The sequence below is a fragment of the Polistes fuscatus genome, unplaced genomic scaffold, assembly GCF_010416935.1.
Source record: "Polistes fuscatus isolate 324 unplaced genomic scaffold, CU_Pfus_HIC Scaffold10, whole genome shotgun sequence".
NCBI classification, from domain to species: Eukaryota; Metazoa; Arthropoda; class Insecta; order Hymenoptera; family Vespidae; genus Polistes; species Polistes fuscatus.
Genome location: NW_025112998.1, coordinates 6776116 through 6793872, shown reverse-complemented (window position 1 = coordinate 6793872; position 17757 = coordinate 6776116). Strand labels below are relative to the sequence as shown.

The 17757-nt window shown below is 37.4% G+C and overlaps 1 protein-coding gene across 1 annotated transcript in view; it reads right to left on the bottom strand.

Annotated features, from left to right (window-relative positions):
* The window catches only part of LOC122525703 (tyrosine-protein kinase-like otk), a 39328-nt gene that overhangs the window by 4457 nt on the left and 17114 nt on the right, over positions 1-17757 (bottom strand). Inside the window, exon 3 of the mRNA XM_043648626.1 lies at positions 687-810. Coding sequence (XP_043504561.1) covers positions 687-810 — 124 coding nt within the window. The remainder of the gene's footprint in view (positions 1-686; positions 811-17757) is intronic.

Below are 17757 nucleotides of genomic sequence, written 5' to 3'. Positions count from 1 at the left end.
TTTATTATAATTTAATTTGTTTTTATCTTGTCCAGAAAATAAAATTATTAAAATAGGTGTCTTAGAAAATTTGGACGGGTTAGAAATTCTTTTTGAACGTTACTTTTGATCTTGTTGAACAAGATTCCTAATTTTCAAATTTCCTAAGACACCTATTTTAATAATTTATTATAATAATTGTTTGCACTATATAATGAAAATCTAAACTAGGAGTAAAATTATTATTAGAAATTCGAATTTGTCTATCTCGTAAAAAAAAGATACAAATTAATAAATAAAGAAAGAAAGAAAGAGAAAGAGAGAGAGAGAGACCCCTTTTACTTTAACTCTTTCCAATTATTGGGAAAAAATATTTAGTCGGGAAGGTTGGCTCGTGAAAGATCGGTTGATGGACACGTTGAAACTAAGAGTGTCACTTCGTAAGTAATTCACGGTCGGTGCCATAAATGCTGGTGTCAGTTACCAAGCAAATTAGGTTCACGTTTGCATTGTCCCAGCACCGCACCATCATTCTCTCTTTCTACCTGCCTGTTACTCACTCTATCTATCTACTCTATCTGTCTTTCTCTTCTCTCTCCCTCTCTCTCTCTCCCTCTCATCGCAGCTTTTCGAGAAATTATTGGCCCCAACGTTTATTACGCGCCGACATGTACGGCGAACGGAATAGCTAAAGTTCTATAACTAACTTGAACCAGCCGTATTTCATGTCTCCGGATCCATCGACGTGACACCGTAGCTCGACCTCGCCACCGACCTGAATGGGTGATGGCAATTTTGGTTGCTGCAGTTGCACGCTTGCCTCGCTTATCCCTGAAATCAAAGACAAAAAATGTCAATTTAATTAATCGCAAATCAATGAAACGGTTAATAATATAATTACCCGAATTTTTCTTTGAAATATATCTATGGAATATAATGAGAAGAATTAATCATTCTCTTTCGATCTATTATATATTTTATTATAATCAAATATGAGATCAAAGTTTTCATCGAATCGACGTACTTTCAAATGAATTATAAATGAGTATTGAAAAGAAAATAAGATAGAAATGTGAACGGGAAGAAAATGGTTCCGGTCGTGTCCAATACCGCGTTAACGAGAAAATGTTCGAGGTAAAACGATTTCTTGTGGACGAAAAGAAGAAGAGGAAGAAGGAGAAGAAGAAGGAGAAGGAGATCTAAGGCGAAATTGAAGGAGAAATAAAAGTACCGTAAGGGAAAGAAAATGAAAAAAAAAAGAGAAAGAATGAAAGAAAGAAAATCAGGACTGATGCCTGAGAATGTCAGCTCGATTTCGTCCTAGTGTCTTTTTGCTTGAACGTGATCGAGAAGAGAGGACCTGGAAATGGGAATAAAACCAAACGGATGGCTCGCTACGGATTTAATCGAACTAAATAAAAGATCGGTAGCATGGAGGCACACGGACGAGCGCAGAATCCTCTCCTCCTTCTCTCCTCTCCTCTCCTCACCTGCTCGCCAAGCTACTCTTCCCACCCTCTTCCCACCCTCTTTCCTAACGCCCCCCTCTTGCAATCGTCCATCCGTACATTTCGTTTGTCCAACCTGCGGAGTCTTCTCTCGACAGGGTTGCGTCTAGACGGACGCTCGCTATATAATTCCTTCAAACAAAAAAAAAACAAACCAAAAAAGAAAAAAAGGAAAAGAGAGAAAAAACCGAGAGAAACAAAAGAAAACTTACTAGCTTTATGACTTTTCTCTAGTACTCTCTTTTCACATTTAACTTTTTCCTTTGCACTTTTGTTACATGATTTCTCTCAAAATTTCTATCTTTGTATATGTATACATCCTATATTTTATTCGATTAAATTTGTTTTATTTGACGTCAGTTTGATTATAATTTTGTAAAATTGTAAACATATTATTTGTTTTCGCGTGAACCGATTGGATTCTTTTCCCGTCTCATATTTCGCAAATAGACGTTTTATTTATTTTGTCTTTCTATTTTATTTCGTAAGTAATCCCTCAGCTTGTAATACATATAGATTTTCGTGTTCCTTTTAAGAGAAACCGAACTCGATACCTTGGTTAGTAAGAAGACACGCGAGTAGAAGGTTAAGGACTTGTCATCGGATGAGTTTGGGAAGATCGGAGTGACGCGTTTGGACAACGCGTGAGGGGTTTCCTTCCTTTTATTCGAACGAGAGAAAAAGTTCCTTCTGTTTTTTTCTCACCTGTCATATCGTCGACTTTTCAAATTATAAATAAATGTCTTCTTTTTCGTCGTTCATTTTTGACAATATCGTGAAAATTACATTGAATTAATTAAGTTTCAAATAATGTAGTGTAAAATAACTAATAAACTTATTTTTTTTTTAATTTTGACTTAGACCACTTTCATAATTATGGGCACAATTAAAAAAAAGAAAAAAAAATACAAATAAGCTTTCACAAGTTCGTAAATATTGTGTTAATAGAAAAATATAATTTGTACGATCGTTTTATCCGAATAAGTAAGATTCACCGTATATAAAAAGAAAAGTAAAAGAAAAAAAAGAAAATAAGAAGAAGAAGAAGGGAATAGAGACGAGTCTCGTTAATTACAGACGATGTATCGGGAAACTCTCTCGCGAACGTCTCCTCTTCTCTCTTTCTCTCTCTTTTATTTTCTTTTTTCCAATCTTCCTTTCAGTCGAATCCTCGACGAGCACTGAATTCACGCGAAAGCAGCGTAGCACATCGATTCAGGAGATACGTTTTGAAAGAGCGAGGACAAGAAGAGAAGAAGATAGATAGAAATAAAGAAAGAAAGAACAAGAAAAAAAAAAAAAAACGCGAGAGAAAGTACGAAACGAATGCGATGAGAATTTACTTTACATGGATGTCTGGTTACCCGTAAAATGGCGACAACGAGGTAGAGGACTATGACGTCGAGGTAGACCACGACGAAGAAGAAGAAGAAGAAGAAGAAGAAAAAGAAAAAGAAAAAGAAAATGAAAGAAGAGGATGATGACGATGAGGACTACTGACTCTACGCGAAGTTTCCCTGAGGTAGCATTATTAACGGTTGACTGGCCCTCCGCCATAACCGTCCAATCCTTTTACTTGAACCCATGGCAAGCTGTTGCCATCATCGACTTTTTATCGCACACCTCTGGTAGAAGGATGGTAGGTAACCCTTTCGACATGAGGAAGAACGAAAAACGAGCTCTATCCGAAGAACATATACACGTACGAACTTAATCCCAACTCAGCAAGCTATTCGAATCCCAACGATTGATCGTCCGAGGAGAAGGGAGAATCACTTTCGAGATTAATTTGGCTAACGACGTCTCGTGAGTCATTGATTCTTCACGAGTATTCTTTTTAACGTGTTTCCTACCAGCAGCAGCCTTCTATATTTTATAACGCGAACTTTATTTCCATCCACAGACGTAGAAATAATTCCAAATAGATGCACCTTTAACTATAGCATATTTCTAATGAAAAATCATTTCATTTTTTGGGGGGGGAGGGAGATAATCTAACCGAATGATTTATTTTGATATTTTCTTATTTTAGATTTCATTCCAAATGAAATATAAATACACGGATTATATTATCGATTCGTTGTCCGACTTAATCAATCTCCCTAGCATTTATTTATCCGGAAACGTTGAAAGGTTCGTTTTCGAAATATAACCGAAAATGGAACCAGCGTAAAATATTTCCACGGCATTGAGTCCATTAAAGAGCATTCATCTTGAGGAGTTATCCTCGAAAAAAGCGGATATTCGAAGGGTACTGCTACGATGCCAGCAATAAAGAGTGACAAAGTAGAGAAAAAGTGGAAGGGTGTATAAGAGAAAGAGAGAGGGGGAAGATAGGTGGACGTCGAAGGGATGGTAAAGAGTAAGAAGGAGGGCTCGTTTGTAATCGCGAAACTCACTTTGCGTCTCTGAGGTCTGCACGAGATTTTGCCCGACCACTCGAGTCGCTTTTCTCGCTCTCATCTTCTCTCTCTCTCTCTCTTAGGCTCCTCTCTACTACTCGGAAAGCCGTGTTTAAATGCACAAACGAAGCGAGAGATCAAAGGCACCGCCACGGTCCCGCATATGCTGCGAGAAAGAAGGATTGAAGTTGAGAAAGATGGAGAGAAGAGTGAACGAGCGTGTGTACGCGCGTACGAAAGAAAGAGAGAGATAGAGAGAGAGAAAGAGGAACGTTTATTATTATCATCGTACACGTACCATCCTACTCCTTTTACACGTTTCTCCTTCGTTTCGACCAGGTCCTACAAGCTCGCAAGACGAGATTAACTTTCGTATAAATTTCGCGTGACCTAAGAAAGAAGGGGATAGAAAAAGAGAAAGAGAAAGAGAAATAGATAGCAGCTGCACTTCCGGAGTTTCCAACCTTGAATCCGTCCGACGAATAAAAACTACCTAACTTTGTATCGTACCACGTGTACGCCTAAATGACGAAAATGTGATCTAATAATTGAACTTGTTCGACCATCGATTAAAATAAATTCAATGTTAATTACGGCCAAATTGTATATAACAAGTTGATATTCAAGTTGTAAAAAAGAAAAAAAATATGAACGACAAATCGGACGACTATCTTTGCAATGATTTCTTGCAACGGGGGTAAAGTTTCAAAGAATAGAATAATTTGGTAAGAAAGTAATCGTATTCGGGGAAGACAAAGTCGATGTTAATCGTCGTTGTCGACATATCCGTAGAAAAAGGGGAAGGAAGAAGCTTAAAGAAGAAGAAGAAGAAGAAGAAGCGCGTAGTAGCATCCATGGACCACCCAGTATCTCGATGTACGTGAACCTCCAACGAGGACGGAATTAAATGTAGTAAAAGTTCGGCGAATTGTTTCCTCGATAAATATACAATTCGTTGGCGCGGCCTGTCGTTCGAAAATAAACCTAAGAAGCTTCTTCATCGCCGGTCTGTCTGTCGGTCGTCTTTTTTGAAGATTTATTTCCACGAAAGGGAACTCCCCGAGGTTTACCAAATTAATATGTTTCCTTTCATATTCTGATTATTGAAATAACAAATTATCTACTATACATATTCTCTCTTTCTTTCTCTCTACTACTGCTATACTTTCTAAAAATTATTCTAATCTATTAAAATAGGTGTCTTAGGAAATTTGGACGGGTTAGAAGTAGTGTTTGATTACATGTTGTAACATAACATCTTTTAGTTAATTACATAACGGTTTTAGTTAATTTCAAAAATATTAACACTTTACCGACCGCTAGTCTATTAATAGGCTTTTTTTTTCACGGCCCGGTAGCTTATTAATCAATTGACGTGGTGCGATGAACAGTCATTTATTAATACACGAAAATATAAATTAGTTATTAGAATCTTATTAGAATCTGTTAGTAGAATCTGCGGTTGAACTACCTCGATCGGTAAAGCGTTGATTTTTTGTATTCCCTTTATCCTTTCTTTTTTTTCTCATGAAAAAAAACAAAAACACGAAAGTAAATCCATTCCATTTGGAATCGAGAATGATAAAAGCCTTTCGAAAACGTCTCTTATTGTATCTTTCATCTGGATATAGAAGCTTGCGATAAACCAATCCGTTCTTTGACGTCGTCATTATTGACGAAATCCAGACGCGAGAAAACGATCTCGATCTTGACGTCCCACGAAGAGTCATCGAGGTCTTTTCATTCCTTTGGAAGTTCCCGACTTTCGACACTTCTCTACGCCCGCCAAAGGGTTAAACTCTTCTCTTCTTTTTCTCTCCTCTCTCTCTCTCTCTCTCTCAAAGTATCTTCCTCCTCCTTCTTCTCCTTCTTCTTTTCCTCCTTTTCTGTCCTCTTCTAACAACCCTCTCGTACAAAGCGGAAAAACTTTACGCTGCTGCTCGTCGGTGACCATTTCGACGCTCTCGCGATTAATTTAAATGCTCGTCGAGAAGCTCGAGCTTTTACGCTTCTACGCTTGAACAAGAGAGAGAGAGAGAGAGAGAGAGAGGACGTTCCCGGGAGACCATTTACACGCGTTATTGTAAACGCATCAACGAAAGTGAAGCTTCGTGTGTATGAAACTTTTGGCGAGAACTTGAAAGAAGACCGCCGAAAAGGACGATGCCAAAGCTTGTAACACCGAAAAAGGAAGTTTCGGTGGCGAGTAGAAGCGGAATATCAAGGGTTAGAATAGTGCCTCTGTGTGTAAATATATATCTACATATATGCTGAATCTGTGTGTGTGTGTACGTATACGAACATGGCTGTCGTTTTCCGTGGAACGAGACGACGATGCGGTTCCGCCACCGAGCTCTGTGTTTATCCTAGGCGTGCAAACAAACCACGTGCTTTTCTCTCTCCAAAGCTCCAGAGAATACAGAAGAGAAAGAAAGAGTGGAAGAGAGAGAGAGAGAGAGAGAGAAAGGTAGATGGATAGAGAGGCGCGTCTAGTCTCGTTGAATTATTAGTGGATTATGTCGTGTCGAAAGAGGTCCTCCAACCCCTTCCACTTCTCATGTTCTTTCCCTATAGGGACCGTTAACTACGAAAAAGGAATAGGAAAAGAGAAGAAGTGAACTAATTTGATAATGAGTATCACGTAAGCAGGAGAAGAGACAAAGAAATGCTTATCTACTTTCGAAGTACGTCCCATGCAAACGTATACTTTCTTTTTTTTTTTGAATATGTCAATGTTTTTTTATAGAAATAAAATTTATAATGCATATAGTATGCATAAAGTATGTTTTAATGTACTTCATAGTATACCATATACTTACTTTATGCGATATACGTCCGATATACATTAGTATATTTTCTATATGTAGAAGTATATGTAATATACTTCTTCTTAAATTTATATATCTGTATATATAGTGCGTGTTTATCTTCATAGATACGTTCATGTACTATATAAATACTTAATGTACATCCAACATAGATTCAACGTCCATATACTTGATACATAACTCGAATATACATCAGACGTACATTTAACATTCATGTTTACGCAAACATTCAACGTTCATATATACTTCGTTCGTATACTTCGTTCATACATTCAACATTCGTGTGTTCACATGAGTTCACACACATATATATACATATATATATGCATACACATAAATTCAACGGGTATAGTAGACATATAAAACACTGGTCGTATGAAAAAACAGAGATACCACTCGTGACACGAGCACTCAACCAGCTGCATTCTCGTAACAATGAGATGAAACTAAAAATCGATGATGCTACGGATCGACGAATTCTCACGCTCTTTAACCCTTTGTTTTCGCAGCTCACTAACTTGATATCGTGTTTTCTACTATTATATTTCACCTATCCTCATCGCATTAACATTTGTGTCGCGAACTTCTCCTACATCCAATTACGACCTCTTCAATTGGCCAGAATTATTATGCACCGAATTATGCACCGAATTATGCGACGAGTTATCTTGTCGATCCCCGAATGACAACAAATTCATTTCAACTTTAATATATAAATAATATTACTTTTAATATATTAAATGAAATATTAGAAATAAAATATATCCGATAAAAATAAAGACAGCTAATGTTTTGAAAAACAAATTTTTCAATTACAATCTACGAACCGCATTTACTTAATTTCATCGATCATCGAAAGGGTTGGGAAAACTTTCCGCATAAATAGTTCCAATTCTCTCGCGAATTTTGTTGTCAACGTGGGCGAAACTACAGAAATAAAAAAAAACAGAATAAAGAGTAAGAAAAAAAGAGAATATTCGTTTGTTCTTTCGAGTTCTTTTCCTCCCTCGCTCTTTCTCTCTCTCTCTCTCTTAATAAAACTCAGGACGACAATGTTCGCCTCCGACGAATTTAGTATTCGAGTTTCGCGGGTAAGAAAGAAAGAAAGAGAAAAATAGAGAATCGTCGATGCACTCCGACTCGTCGAGATATCGATTACGCTTTTCTCCTTCCAGACGAATTCACTTCCAACCTTTTGCTTTCCTTCGTTGTCGAAAGAAGAACTTGACTTATGATACATCCCATAATTATGAGAAACGACTCGGCGAAGAGAGAGACTTTACCGAGGAGAGATTTTAACGAGCGTTGATTTTCCGATGCGAAAGAAAAAGAGAGAAAGAGAGAGAGAGAGGACGATGCTCGTTACATATTTAATCGGAAAGAGAAATAAAAAAGAGAAGGCAGAGATCATATTTAACTTATTTTTTCCATCGCGTTGCGATTAAGAAGTGCGAAACCATATTATATCATTTTTCACTATTACTACTATTTATTCGATCAGCATCAAATTTCATAACCCATGCTCTCTAATATTTGTAATTCCGTATTTAAAATAATATAATAATAATAATAAAAAAAGTGTATGAAAATTATTTCCACGATCGAATAGTATAATGAAAAACTTAAATTTTCAAATAAAAAAAGCCAAACTAAACGAGAAAGGAAGACGAATACAATATACTACTGTATATAAACGTATTATCACAGTATAATGCTAATAATAAATAAGAATCATAAAACAGTTGAACAATAAAATAGTCGAGAAAGGAAGAAAGGAGAAATAAGAAAAGTAAACTATTTTCTAGTTGGGAATAAAAGGAAAAAAGAAAGAGAGACGGATAGACAGATAGACATAAAGAGAGAGAGAGAGAGAGAGAGAAAGGGAGAGAAAGGGAGAGACGACCCAGAGCCAGCATAGACGAGGGCGGATAGGTACAGTTCTGGAGAGCCATAAAACTTTATGGTGCGTTTGCATCGACCGACCCTCTCCTCTCCTCTCCTCCCTTTCCAACCATCCCCATGGCAACGACCGACCCCCGAACGGAGCCACCCTGCATCCTGGTCTTTCCCCTTCCGTCCCCTTCTACCTCTCCCACCCTCCCCACCCCACCCCTCTCGCTCTCTCTCTCTTTATCTAACGGTTGCCTGCGAAGGTTGGTACCTTCGCAACCCTCCGTTCCCTCTCTCTCTCACCCTCTGACTCTTTTTAACCCCTCCCAATTCGTAGGTCGTCTTCGTCGTAGGTTACACGCCACCACCATAAGCATTCTCTTCTTCCTTCCTTCCTTCCTTCCATCCTTATTCCTGTTGGCTTCTTATCTATTTCGAGCAACGCGCTAGCTAGGTCTCCTCCAACCGAAACTGTCGAGACATCGACGAGGAAACTTGGCTGGCCCTTTAGCTAAGCAACAAACAGACAGGTAAATCGACACGTCCCACGGCTACGGTTCTCGCACGTGAAATGAGCTTTTACGTCTGTCTGTTGTTTGAATTGAGTCTCACTTTGGGCCAAACTATTCAACCCGTTCGTAATTAAAAGTACAACAGTATATAGAATAAACACGAATGGAATATTTATTTGGTTCAACCATACGATTATGGATAATCGCGTATGAAATGGTTAACTAGGACCAATTTTAATTAAAAAAAAAAAAGGAAAAAAAAAGAAAAAGGAGTACAAACGAAACAAAGTTATAATGAATTAATCGCTTCGATAGCTACACCAAAGCACAAATCCACTGAAAAGATATTTTCTACTTTACTATATTTAAACTGAATTTTTCAACACAAGCATATATATATATATAGCATAATGCGTGTATGGATGGATGACTACTAGGCAGGTAAATCGTCTGTAAAATTTCGTTAAAATCGAAAGTGATATTTCCGGGTACGTGTCAAAGTGAACGGGGCCGAGTGTACTCGTTGAAAAACGTGAAATGCGGCTCGTTTTCTGCTCGGCAGAGGAGCCAGAAAATACATAAAAAAAAAAAAGAAAAAAAAGTAAAAAAAAAAAAAGAGAAATAAAAAGAAAAAAAAGAACAAAAAAATAAAAGAAATTGAAACACAGAAAGAGAAAGAGTACGAGAGTAAGAGAGAGAGAGAGGAAGAGAAACAGGTGCTCTAAAACGAAGCCGCTAAAAAAGGCGCGTTGCCTCATCGCCCCGGTGCTTTTAATTATTTCGTCGTCGAAAGCGTTCGTGCTTTTTACGCGATTGTCCTCTCCTCATCTACTTTCCTTTTCTTTTATTTCCATAGTATCTCTCGTACCCTTTCCCCATAACTCACTCAATCTCTCTCTCTCGTTCTCTCTCTCTTTCTCTTTTTCTGTATTTACGTATCTATCTTTGTTTCACGTTAATACTCATAAATCAGAAAGCACGAAGCACGATTCGCGTATAGGTGGTACATAGATCGATCTTACAGATCGATTGATCGAACAGGAGAATCATCATTGTCGGATTGCCAAGTATAATGATGCAGGAGGAGGCTACTACCTCTTGAATAGTAATTAGTCATCCCATTGTGGGTATCGAAGAACAATATAGGCGTACGTACATTCTCATTTGCTTCCAAATAGTTTAATTCGGAAGCTGAAGAGAGAAAGATGGAACAAGAGAAAGAGAAATAGAAAGAGAGAGAGAGAGAGAGAGTAAGAAGGTGGATGCAAGGGGAGTAAGTGTATTGCGAACGTGCTCCGAGTACCAATCTTCAAAACCACCCTACGTGGAATACAAAAACAGAGAGAGAAAGAAAGAGAGATAGAGAAATGGTGAGAAAGGGTGAAAGAAGATAGGAAAGTAGAGAAAGAGAGAGAGAGAGAGGGAGAGAGAATACTCTTGGTAATTATTTTGATTCGTGAAAAGCTGGATACCTTGGTTGACTATAGGGCTGTAAGAAATACTGGCATCGTCTGCAACTCAAGAGTTGGCCCCTCGCGTATAATACTTAAGATTTATTAGCGGTAGAAATGTACTTGAGAAATTTTGATGGATTCAACGGGTCCATCCCGACATGACCCTTAACGTGTACCGAGTGAATCACCTAAGTAGCAATTATTTTTAAAACTCTACCCACTTGGGATTTAATACCAAATTTTTTCCTATTTCCTCCTTCTCTTTTTCATTTCTTCCTAAATACGTAAAAAATTGTTTTATTACGTCGGATTGTTGAGTAAAATGAAAAATAATCTATTAATATTGAATATTATTGTCGTGTAAATAAATTCTATCTCTCGATTGAATACATTGTAAGTGTTTATTTTATTGAAACACTCGGTAGATATCGTTCACCGACCATATATCATCATACATATACGCGTATCTGCGTATTTACTTCCTCTCCTCGCAATCAAGAGGATACAATAATCGAACGATTGAGCGATTCGAGTTATCGATGCGTTATCGAGGCGCAACCTCAACGAGGCTCCAGTCTCGTTCGAAGCTTTTATCAAATTCGTCATTAGATTCGTTTCGTCGGTGCTGTTTGATCTAAACGCAACACAACCCTATCGACGATCACTGTACCGATAAAACCGAGGAGGAGCTTTGTTTGAACGGCAAATATTGTTCGTTCGTTTACCTATATATATTAGAAAATTAATTGTTAAACAAACGATCAAAGTCGTTATCGATCAAAGTCGTTATCGCTTTGTTAATTATACTTTAATTATCCTTTCGTAGAATTAACTGTATTTTTTTTTCTTTTTTTTTCAAATAATTTTATCGAATATTAATTTTTCATCGAATACTTCAAAAGTTATTTGTATTTATGTGATAGACGGAAAACGAGATAGAACAAAAAGAATATAATTCGAAAATGAAATTAAATCTTTTTCCCCAACGATAGAGAAAATATTTCATATCAAACGTATATTGCAATTACGAGGACCACTCGATGAATCCTATATTGGTGGAAACTTTAAAAAAGTAAACTTTTAATCGGAAAAACGCGGAACACTCGAATGTCGATGCATTTTTAATTAAAACCATTTCACCCCTCCCCCCCTTTTTTATGCTTTTTAAATAATAACATCGGTTAATAATAATAATTATTATTATTATTATATTATTATTATTATTAAAATTAAGAGGACTTTACTCTTTTCCAAGATAAGATTGTTCGATAATACTATTTAATAAAAATACTAATTATAAGACAAGAATAAAAAGGAAAGAAGTTTAAGAAGCGAGTCGCAATGTTATTATTAAACGAATCACATTTCGGCAAAAGAAAGTCTTTAGAAATCTTACAATGAAGTAACTTAAACAAACAGACAAATCGTCTTATGAATCAAACAGTACGTAGTTATCTAGAACGGTGGAATGAAAAAGGCAGAAAGAATGAGAGAAAGGGAAAGAGAGAGAGAAAAAAAAGATAATAACGAAAGAAACGAAACGAGTAAAAAGAGGGATGAAAATAAAAAAAGAAAAAAGAAAAAACGGAAGAAACTTGAAAGAGAGGAAGAAGGAAAAAAAAAGAGAAAAACCGGAGCACGGAGAAGATACTATCTCGAAATACGTTTCGGTAACTATTATAGGCTTCCTTGGTCCATGCAATCCGCAAGATGAAAGGAATCGCAACGTCAACGTTTACGTCCAAACTTTGGACAAAACTTTTGCCGGAATTTCGCGTGACCAGCCATGTGTGTACTTCCAATCTTTCCTTGTTTTTCTTTTCTTATTTTTTTCATGATTATTTTTAAATTTCTAATACCTCTCAATCTTCCAATATTATTATTTAATCGTATTTCTTATCATCCGTCGCGAGGTACCTTCTAACGGGTACTTTGTATTTGTATTCGAAAAATAATTAAAGGAAGAAAAAGTGATGAAAATTCGTCTACTATCTTTTGATCATTTTTTTGTGTCTTTTTTTCTTATTAAAATTTTGTCCCTTCGAGAATAGAAAATGCAGTGCGAACGTCATCGTAGACACCTCGTTTCACGGAAGCGACCCCCTTGTAAAGGGGGTTGATAGGTAGCGCGAAGCGGAATCAGGAAGAGAGACACGGAGGTGTACGAATGACGATGAAGAAGAGAACGCGCATCGCGTCAAACAAAAGCGAGCATTCTCGTGAGCTGGGAATCCGAAACGTCGTTCACAATGACTGCTGCTATCCTTCCTCTCATTCTCTTACATAGATGGTAGTAGGTATATAACCACTACCACCAACCAGTAGGTATATACGTGTTCTCCTCTTGCTTCTAGAAAGGGTCGAACACGATGGGCTCTTTCGAGCGGATGCACGAAATTGAGCCGAACGCGAGATATTTAACGGCCTCCAGTACTTTATCGAGTTTCCGATAAGTTTCGATCTATTCTTTCCAGTATAGTATAACAATTAAAACGTCCCTAATTGTTCTAATTTGTCCATCCTTGTTTTCCCCTAAGTTAAGAAAAAATTTCATAGTTTATAATTATTATCGCATAATATTAGAAAGAAAGTATTATACTATAATCATTAAAAGTAATCGACACGTTGAAAATCATCCTATTCAAACGTATCGATTGTTTTACCAATGCGAATTCGAATTCTCGTATCAAATTTTCCCGATGCGAAACGAACGAAAAAGTAAGGAAAAGGAAAAGGTAGGACACAGAAAAAAAAAATAACAATTTAGGAGTATAGACTCGAATACATAAATGAATCGATTTCGAAATGATCGCGAAAACGATCGTCCCCCATACGTCTATGCAACGAATCTTGGTGGAGAAGGAGGAGGAGGAGGAGGTGGTGTTCGAATCGCATTGATTTCCGAATATCGAAAGCGTATCATCATTCGCATCACGGATTCGTGTATCTTCTCTCGTTTTGTAGTCGTAGTCGTCGTTCTACCAAAAGAATTAATGGTTTGCAAATACACCGAAGGTCTAGACTCGTACGTTCGAACGAACCTTTTCCGCTACTCGCCTCCGTTCGCATAATTTCGCTGGATGAATCAGCGAAATATCGGGTGCACTCCGGCGATGCTTGCTTGAATATTTCGGTGAGTGAATAAAAATAAGTGGCGGGATATTTGAATACCGCTTTTACCGTCTTAAAACTTCGGTCTCGCAAATTTGTTTGTTATTACGGAACGTTATAATATTTCATATTTTCCGCTTGTCTTATCGTCTCCCGAAATTGCTATTTATTTAAACATTTAATTGCTTACTTTATTTCTATTACCGAAATACCGTCGATACGTATGTGTGCGTTTATGTGAATAAATATTTCTAACGTTCTGGAAGAATTTATAACTTCGCGTGGAGAGAGGAAAGAAAGAGAAAGAAGAGAGAGGGAGAGAGAAAAAAAGGAAAACAGAAATGCGAAAAAGAGAGAGCAGACTTTAAAAGATATCGCGATACTAAAGTGCACGCGATGCACTTTTAAGGCGATGCATTTGGATGTTCGTAGTTGCATCGAATGCACTCTCTTCGTGTCGTTCGGACGAACAGGTGTCTCGTTCGAGTCGAGGACGACTCGTTTCGTTCCTATGCATTCGTGTAACGCGAACAACTTCTCGTACTTATACATATATAATGCATATATATATACATAATAAAATATATATATATATATAGGTGTATATACGTTAAACTTGTTTTCTTTCTCTCTCGCTTGCTCTCTTCGAGTCGCACAACTAATTAGTGAAAACGTGCAAGGTTAATTAGTAAGAGAAGCGTAATTAATTAAAAGGTGGAGTCTTCCTGCATTCAACCCTTGCTTTCTTCGTGGTAGGGTGCTCCTTTCTTTTCGTTTTCCCACCCCTTCTGTCCTGCCTTTTTATCTTCCCTCTTCCTCTCTTCCTCTCTCTCTCTCTCTCTCTCCCTCTCTCTCTTACCTTTACGTATGTCTTCTTATTCTTCCATTCTCGAACACAACGTTCTCGTCGTCGGGCCATTAATCGCGTTCACTCGTCGTTTTACAGAACGATCCTAAAATTAACCAAGTCGAAAGGTGTCACCCTATAGAATATGAATCCTCTTTAACTACCATCGAAATTCTCGTAGATTTTGTTTTCTCAATCCTTCCGAATAAATCTTCTTTGGAATTTATGTTAGACCGTGAATGGAAATGATTTTTCTGAACGAATTTACGAGTAAGTGGAACGATTTGATAGATTTGTCTTTTTTGAGAACGATCACGCAACGATTTTCGTAGCACGTACCTGCTCGGATCGGAGCTCACGCTTGGTCCCTCGAGATTATCGCCCTGCGGTCTATCTAACTATAGTAATTATGAGAATGGGCGATCATAAATTCCAAGAAGATCGACCAAGATCGAGCGTGTTGTTTATTATATCCTCGAACAAGTTTCTCTTCTAAATTCACAAACGCGTAGGGAATCTCTTTTCTAATTTTCGTGAGAAGTAAAAAAAAAAAAAAGAAGAAGAAGAAGGAAGAAAGGATTTTTATTTTTCTAGTCTCACGATACCGCAATTATGAAAATAATAATACACAAAACCCGTTGTATATTTCTCAGAAAAGCAAAGTGAGCTGAAAATCAAAAGAAAAAAAAACGATCGAATTTTTTAAGCTGAAGTACTCTTACAATTAGTATGAAAATAAAATACCTAAAATACTCATTATAATATACAAATTCCTAGTCGAGAAAATAAGTAGAGAAGGAAAAGGAAGGAAGGAAGGAAGGAAGGTGAAAATACTATTTTCATAAAAATTAAAAAATCAAGAAATCCCTAAAGCTAAAGATTAATTTATTTAATTGAAACTTGTTCCGAGAAAGTTTAATCTCTTTTCGAATAAAAGTCATTTCTAAGCTTCCTAAAAAGAAAGAAAGGGATAATAAATATAAAAGAAAAAGAATCGTATATTATTTCAATAAAAAATATCCTTTTGATGGAAAAGAAAAAACAATAGGGTATGAGGTAGCGGGGGGGGGGGCTGGCTGCCAATTTTATTCCACCAACCGGTAGAAATAAAATGAATTTGTTCATCTTTATTTCAGGATTTCTCTTCTGAATGAAAAAGAAACGAAAGAAAAGAATATTTTTTTCTTTTTTTTTTGAGAATCTCTAGAGCTCGTGTCCTATCAGGAGACTCTCGTCGTCGAGTGAATGGATATAAATAAAGCGTGGCGTACTTTCACGGTTGGATCTTTCAGGAAAGAGTACACCGGGGGTGAGTTTGAGGCTAGGACGACGAGGGTGTTGGACGTTGCACATGGTGCGTTTCTATCGGCACAATGTAACGAGTGGAAGAAGGATGGATGATGCGGGTCGTTCATTCGACAAACTGAGTGAGAAAGAGAGAGAAAGAAAGAAAATGTACACGTCACTCTCATAAGAGGCGCCATTCCTAGCATCGTAGCTGCCGTTGCTGGTGATGGTGTTTTTTAAAAATGCAACCGCCTCGGGCTACAGGCCCAACGATTAGCTTACCCTCTTCTACCCCTTCTACTACTCTACCAACTCCTTCTGTTTCCCCCCTTCTGCTCGACTCTTTCACTCTCTCAGCGAGCCCCGACGACGACGACGACGACGACGACGACGACGACGGCGACGACGTGTAGCCAACACCGTGGCGAAACAATGAAAATGCAAGCAAACCCTCCCTGAATTGAGTTCTCCACCTGTACGAGAAAGAGCGAAAAAAAAAAAGAGAAAGAGAGACCCCACGATAGCCTCGCTAAGAGATCTCGTGGATTTTCTCCCTTTAAAGGGGATATAATTCGTAGACACCACCAGGATACACAAGTCAGTTTTTTCTTAACGGTAAATCATCCCTTAATTCGAATAAATCGAACGGGAAAAATAGTCAATGACGAACATACTTATTTATCGTTAGTTAAAATTCATTCACGTATTTCTTCTTCTTCTTCTATCTCACCTGTTTTCTTTTTCTTTTCTTTTCTTTTCTTTTCTTTAACCAATCGATCAAATACTTAGGCTCCAGTCTAGTATGGTGAAGACTAATTCCACTCGCAGGCGTAACAGCACCTTTCAACGTCGTACCTACTACTCATCGAAGGGTGTACGTAACCCTATCGCCAACGTAATAGCTCTGGAAAACGTTCCCCATTGTAACGAGGTACAATACGAGAGATCTAATTGTTCACTCGGGTTCTGTACATTACGTGGAGAGAGGAAAAAAAAAGAATGACAGAGAGAAAGAGGGAGGAGGAGGAGGAGGAGTAGGGGGACAAATCTCGATTCTAGAATCCATCATCGGTGATGTGTACTTCATCGGTGGTGTGTACTGTGATCCGAAAAATGGAGAACGAAAAAGAAAGGCAAACTTTTGCACGCTTTGAGTTGTTAAGTACCACCCTACGTATTTCCCATTGAAATTCTTCTTTTTTTTTCTCCCCAACATCCCACGGGGAAGACTTTTAAAATCTTCCTATGAGCATACGAATATTATTTTTTCGTTTATGAAATCAGAAAGTAATTATTATTATTATTATTTTATATAGTATATCTAATAAAAGAGGATTTATTCATACTGGAATATATAAATTTTGTAAATTACCCCCAAAACTATAAAAACTCAAGGAAACGTAATTTGACTTTTGGTCGATGTTAATAATATATATCACGAATTACGAACAAAAGCGAAGAACATGACGAGCGAATGAAAATGAGAATGAGAATGAGAATGAGAAAGTGAAAGGGAGAGACGTTGGTTCCGTTGCAAAACCTTCGTCTAATTTGATTTCATTTCAATGGCTGAGCCAAAAAGTCCGGTCTACTATCTCTCCCTTTCTCTTTCTTTCTTTTTCCCTTTTCTTTCTGTTCATAAACGAAGAAGAATAATACTGGAAAACGTTGGCTCATTGTCGTTAGACAACAAAGAGTGGTACCTAATTGTCGATTCGAGCTGCATATTATGAGTGCAAGAAGAAGGGATGCTGCTAATCTTCAAAAACTCGACAAACACCAACCCCGTAAGCGGTATCATCATCCCTTGATTCTTCTTTCTGAACGATCTTCAAGATGATAGAGAAAGAGAGAAAGGAAGTTTAATCGAGGCCTATAATACACGCTAAAACTTCAACATAGTTAGTAAAAGATAAGATTTTACGCGACGAGACGGTAC